At 36.0% G+C, this 6,498-nt stretch overlaps 1 protein-coding gene across 1 annotated transcript in view; it reads right to left on the bottom strand.

The window, feature by feature from the left end:
• The window catches only part of TECRL (trans-2,3-enoyl-CoA reductase-like), an 86,395-nt gene that overhangs the window by 3,410 nt on the left and 76,487 nt on the right, over positions 1-6,498 (bottom strand). The window contains exon 9 of the mRNA XM_005868885.2: positions 2,854-2,911. Within this exon, the coding sequence (XP_005868947.1) occupies positions 2,854-2,911 (58 nt within the window). The remainder of the gene's footprint in view (positions 1-2,853; positions 2,912-6,498) is intronic.

Consider the following 6,498-nt stretch of genomic DNA (forward strand, 5'->3'; position numbering starts at 1 on the left):
AAAAAAAAAAAGAGAGAGAGAGAGAGAGAGAGAGAGAGAGAGAGAGAGAGAGACAAAACTCAACCAAAATATCAGGAATGAAAGGAGTGGGGGTAGTGTGCAATCACTACAGATCCCATAAATTGAAAGAGATAAACTTTATAAAATAAAACTGAACTCCTAGTTCAAAACCATCCCAATAAAGCAACTCTGGGTCAAGACAGCGTCACCGGGGAAGCCTACCAAACATTTAAGCAGAAATCACAGGAATGCTACACAAACTTTTCACAGGAGAATGCTTCCTAGTTCATTCTATGAGGTAATACTCTGACACCAAAACCACACAAAGATATTGTGTGACAAGAAACCTACAGATTAAGAAACCCCGTGAACAGAGATGCCATAATCCAATAGAGCAACCTAGAGAAAGCATAACACATACATCACAACCAACTCTGGAGTATCCCAGGAATGCAACGTGCTTTCAACATTTAAAAACCACCATAACTAATTTTAACAAAAGCACCTCTATGATCGTCTCCATAGATGTAGACAAAGTTTTACAAAATTAAATATCCATTCCTGATAAGACTCAGCAAACTAAAATCAGAAGTAATACTTCTTCAACCTGATCTGCAAAAACCTACCACTAACATCACACTTAACAGTAAACAACTAAGTGCTTTCCCTCTAAGACTGGGAACAGGCAAGAATGTCTGCTCACACCACTCCTATTCAGCTTCATACTAGAGGTCCTAACCAATGTAACAAGGCAAGAAAAAGCAAAAGTCATACAGATTGGAAAGGAAGAAACACGTTACTTATAGATGACATGACCATCTACGGAGACAATCCTAAGGACTCTACCAAAAGACCACTAGAATAAATGGCATTTCATAGGATATAAACTCAATATACAAAAAAGCAGTTGCATTTCTATATACTAGCAATAAACAATTGGATATTTAAAAATGTTAGAAGCATAATTTAAAATAGCAAGAAAAATATGAAATACTTTGGAAAGTTTTCAATACACTATATGCAAAGCCTCCAGTTTGAAGACTACAAAACTATCTACACTAATAAAAGAGAAAGATGGTAATTAGCATACGACCGCTACCCTTTTCATTGGCTAATCAGTGAGTATATGCAAATTAACTGTCAGCCAAGATGGCGGCTGGCAGCCAGGCACTGAAGCGAGTACGAGGCTTGCTTGTTATATATATAAAGCCAACGCCCAGAACGTCAGAACAACCGGAATGACTGGTGGCTATGACGCCCACTGTGGCCAGAGAACCGGCCAGATCTGGGGGTGGGGAAAGCCAGCCAACTTCCCACAGCCCCTACCTTCAGCCAGTCCCACCCCAGATTGACCACCCCACCCCGATCAGGGGGGCAAGCCGGCCAACCTCCTGCAGCCCCTTCCCCTGGCCAGCCCCACCCCTGATGGGCTCCCAGCACCCTGATCGGCCCACGGCCCTTTCCCCCAGCAAGCTCTGCCCCAATTGGCCACCCCCACACCAATCAAAGGTGGGGCTAGCTGGCCAACCTCCCACAGCCCCTCGCCCAGCCACTGATCCCTGATCAGCCCCCCCAATTGGGGGCAGGGCCTGCCAGCCAATCGCCCTGCCCCTGCCCCCCAGCCAGCCCAGCCTTGATTGGGCCCCAATGGGGCAGGCCGGCTGGCCAACCTCCCACCTTCTCCTTCTCCCAACAGGCCCAGCCCTGATCCGCCCTGATTGGGGCTGGGCTGGCCAGACCCCACCCATGCACGAATTCATGCACTGGGCCTCTAGTTTATAATAAAGCTTCTTTTAAATTAATGTCTGAAGATTTTTTTACATTACAATGCCCTCACCACTAAATTTTTTAAGCATAAAGGGTTTACTCCACCACTTCAGGGAATACTGCTGACAGGGAACCTTCAACCCTTGGCACTCCCTGTGAAGGATGTGTGGTTGAAAGGAACAACCTCACCCAAGATTACACTCACTTTTTGGTTTTGTCATTTTTTTTCTTCTCTTTTTAATTTCTCTTTATTGTTTAAAGTATTACAGATACCCCTCTTTTATCTCCCCATTGATCCCTTCCTCCCCACTCCTCCCTTAGGCCTTCACCACACTACTGTCTATGCCCATGAGTTATGTAAAAATGCATATTCAATATTTGATCAATATATCAAATTGATGTCTCAATCTTACAACATTGTTGTTTTATTCCAACTTTATAATGGTCCATAGTTTCATCTGAGACTCTCATTGGTACTATATTGCTCTCAATTTCCTACCAAATAGGATTTTTTTCCGCATGTATAAAAACACTCTCTAACACATCTCCTGACTGCTGATTCCCATACAAACTTTATTTTAGAGAACCCACTATTAGGGCATATGATGTAATTCAAATATTTGGAAAACTTAGGCATCAAAGGTTAAGGATTAGGGCATATCTTAAAGGTTTTCAACTATTGCTATTTGCCATTCAAAAATTGTGTGTGTGTGTTTTTAAATTACACATAGTTAGTATATAACCTTATGTTGGTTATATTAGTGTCAGATGTATAATAAAGTGATTCAACATTTTTACACCTTACAATGTGATCACCCTGCTAATTCTAGTAATTATCTGTCTTCATATAAACTCATCCATATATTATAGAATATATTCTCCTTTCCCTTTTCACTTATACCCCATTCCCTCCCTTCTGATAACCATTCCTTCGTCTCTGTTTCTGTGAATCTGTTTTTGTTGTGTTTTGTTTGTTTTCTTCCACATGTAAGTGAAACCATCCAGTGTTTGTCTTTCTACTTAAGGCTTTTTTAAAAATAACAACATAATTAACTCTAGAGGAGATTAAAATAAAAAGGCACTCACCTGTGTGATTGGGATGAGCCAATAGTACATTGATGAAATGATTTCCAGCTTCACAAATCTGTAAAATATTTGTGCCTTTTAAAAATATATTCTATAGCCCTAACCGGTTTGACTCAGTGGATAGAGTGTCGGCCTGCGGACTCAGGGAACCCGGGTTCGATTCCGGCAAAGGGCATGTACCTTGGCTGCGGGCACATACCCAGTGGGGAGTGTGCAGGAGGCAGCTGATCGATGTTTCTCTCTCATCGATGTTTCTAACTCTCTATCCCTCTCCCTTCCTCTCTGTTGGGATGAGCCAATACTACATTGATGAAATGATTTCCAGCTTCACAAATCTGTAAAATATTTGTGCCTCTTAAAAATATATTCTATAGATGGTTAACTATCCAGGCAATATATTAACCCTAAAGATTCAATAGATATTTTATTACTCTAATTGTGTAAGAAGAGGAAATTTTGCATCATCATAATAAAAGAAATTGTTTATGGTGATACATAGAATCAAAATAATGTCACATTGAGTTAGAAATTCTGAAGATATTCTTGACTGTTTGTTAAGTAGGTTCAAATTGCCTGATGAATCATGTTGTGCTGATTATCTGGTTTGTACTTGTTACAGGCGTACACTTTTATGTCCTGAAGAAACAAGTCATGCTGCTAAAGATAGACTTGACATGGGTTTCCATTTTCTAAATTGGTTAACACAGTAGCAATCCAGTTTGATTCCTGCTGGTTTCATGTCAATTTAGAAAACTTTTGTAAGTACTACTGGCTGCTGTCTGTCATCTGACTCCTTAGTCATTTATACTCGACTTAGTCCTTGTTAGGAGGCCACTTTCTAAGAAACTGAAGCCTTACCAACATCTCCTGGTGCTAATGCTCCAAAATCGCAACATACAGTCCTAGGAATGCATAACCCTTTTCTTTGGCTGTCATACACACCTTATCCTATTTAATACGATGTATGTATTCAACATATATATACTATGGTATTAATAATGGTTATGTTATCCAAAATATTCATTGTTTAGAGTCATTCAATTTTCACTATAATATATCCATTTTTACTTAGTGCCTTTAATGCTTTTAACATCTTAAAATATAACTGAATTTGTTCTTTTATGCTTCAGCATTTTTTGTATACATTTCTTCACATATAACATTATTACTATCATTGCAGAAGATGCTCCTAGTTTCTCAACTTATCAAAGTATTAAGCTGAATTTTGCTTTTTCAGATAATAATTTTATAGTTGAAATTATTTATGTGTTAATGTGGTTAAGAGTGCGGGCTTTCGGTTGGATGCACTTGTGTTGGAATGCGATATCTTTCACATACTCTTTGTTAGAGACTCAAGTGATTTAGATATTTGAAATTTCATTTCTTCATCTAAATGGCAATATTATTTCCTGCCTCATAGGTATTTTATGATGATTGAATAAAATCATGTATTGTTAGAAATTGTTCAATAAAATTATTATGATAATTTTAGTTACCAACATCATCAATAGAAACTTCTCCAGAGAATTATTCTACATTCATCTCACTTCACTAAATTTCTATTTCATACATTGTCAATACTACAAACAATTACCAAATTAATTATTATATGTATGGTCTTCATATATTTTGCTATTCTCTCAGTCCATACACCCTGTCATACTTATTTTTCATCACTCTCAGTGACATCATAAAATGGGATATATGATAAAATATTTATTAATAAGAAAATTTATCTACCACATCTTTGGTAGTAAATTATGGTTTAGAAAATATAGTTTTCCTTCTGGTAAAACATATTTACTTTGTGATTATCAATATTTTAAACTCATTCAACCATCAAAATATTTTATTCTTCCTACTTTCCTCAACAAAACTAAATATTTAAAAAATTAGTCTTCTACCCAAAGTATGAGCAATGAATAAAATAGCATTTTGGGTTCAGTTACTCCAGTAGAGTAGCCATATACTAATGTCAGAATTTATCATTAGATGCTCTTTCCCTAACCTAATCAGTACTTAGAGTGCTGAAATGTGTATCTACATTCTGGGGGTGGGAGAAAAAAACCAACTAGATCTATGTGCTTAGAGATACTTAGTTTATTATCAATTTAACTCCCTAGTGGATTTTTAAGAGCAATTGTGACCATTTGTAATTTTCACCTTAAGTATTGAGTCCAATACTGTCTGCAATGCTAATTGATTTAGATAAAAGTGGTTGATATAATCACCTCCTCGTTCAGGAGTAAGATTAGAAAATTCAGTCACTGCCACAAACTTAATAAATGGTTCTATCCCTGATTAAAACTTCAGGGGCACCATTCTAATAGAAAAATAGTGACATCTCATTGTTGTTTTAGTTTGCATTTACCCGATGACAGATGGTGCAGAGCATATTTTGATATACATTTTGCCACCTGTATATCTTCTTTAGTAGCATGTCTGATACAGTCTTGGCCCATTTTTAAATTTAGTTGTTTGTCATCTTATTGTTGAATTTTAAGAGTTCTCTATATATTTTGTATAACAGTTCTTTATCAAATGTGTCTTTTGCAAATATTTTTCTCCCGTCTATGCTTGCTTTCTTATTCTCTTGACATTATCTTACACAGAGCAGCTATTAATTTTAATGAAGTAGCTTTGCAATTACTACTTTCTTGGATTGTATATTTGGTATTGTATATAAAAAGTCATTGCCGTACCTAAAGCCATCTAAGATTTCTCCTATGTTACCTCCTAAGAATTTTATAGTTTTGTATTTTTCATTTAAATCTAAGATCTATTTTAAGTTAATTTATGTGAAGGGTATAAGGTCTGCGTATAGATTCATTTTTTTAAATGTGTATGTCTGGTTGTACCAGCACTACTTATTATGCCTTCCTTTGCTCCATTTTATTTTCTTTGCTTTATCCAATACGTTTCACTTTTGAAAATTAATGATTGTAAGATTTTAGGCAAAAGTTTAAATATTTCATTTGTATAATTGTATAATATGAAGATTAAATGTTATTTTATGATTTTACTTGTATGAAATTAATATTTTATTGTATAAACTTGTTCTAAGATATGGCATTTTTTATTTATAAAATAAAATATTTTATTATGGAATTAATTTATTGCTTAAAATCATTTATCTTTATTTTACGTGTTCTGACTCATTAGCACATTCTGGGAACACTTAAAGTTAATTTATTTTTATTTTTAATTTTTAAATAAGTCTTTATTGTTCAGTTTATTACAGTTGTTCCTCTTTTTTCTCCCCATAGCTCCTCTCTAGCCGGTTCCCACCCCACCCCATGTCCTTACCCCCCCCATTGTCCTTGTCCATAGGTGTTCAAGTTTTGTCCAGTCTCTTTCTGCACTTCCCACATCCCTTTTCCCCTGAGAATTGTCAGTTCACTCCCTTTCTATACCCCTGATTCTATTATATTCACCAGTTTATTCTGTTCATCATATTTTTTATTCACTTGATTTTTAGATTCACTTGTTGATAGATAATTATTTGTTGTCACTTTGTTGTTCATAATTTTTATCTTTATCTTTTTCTTCTTCTTCCTCTTCTTAAAGAATACCCGTCAGCATTTCATATAATACTGGTTTGGCAGTGATGAACTCCTTTAGCTTGTTCTTATCTGTGAAGCTCTT

The sequence above is a fragment of the Myotis brandtii genome, unplaced genomic scaffold, assembly GCF_000412655.1.
Source record: "Myotis brandtii unplaced genomic scaffold, ASM41265v1 scaffold28, whole genome shotgun sequence".
NCBI lineage: Eukaryota > Metazoa > Chordata > Mammalia > Chiroptera > Vespertilionidae > Myotis > Myotis brandtii.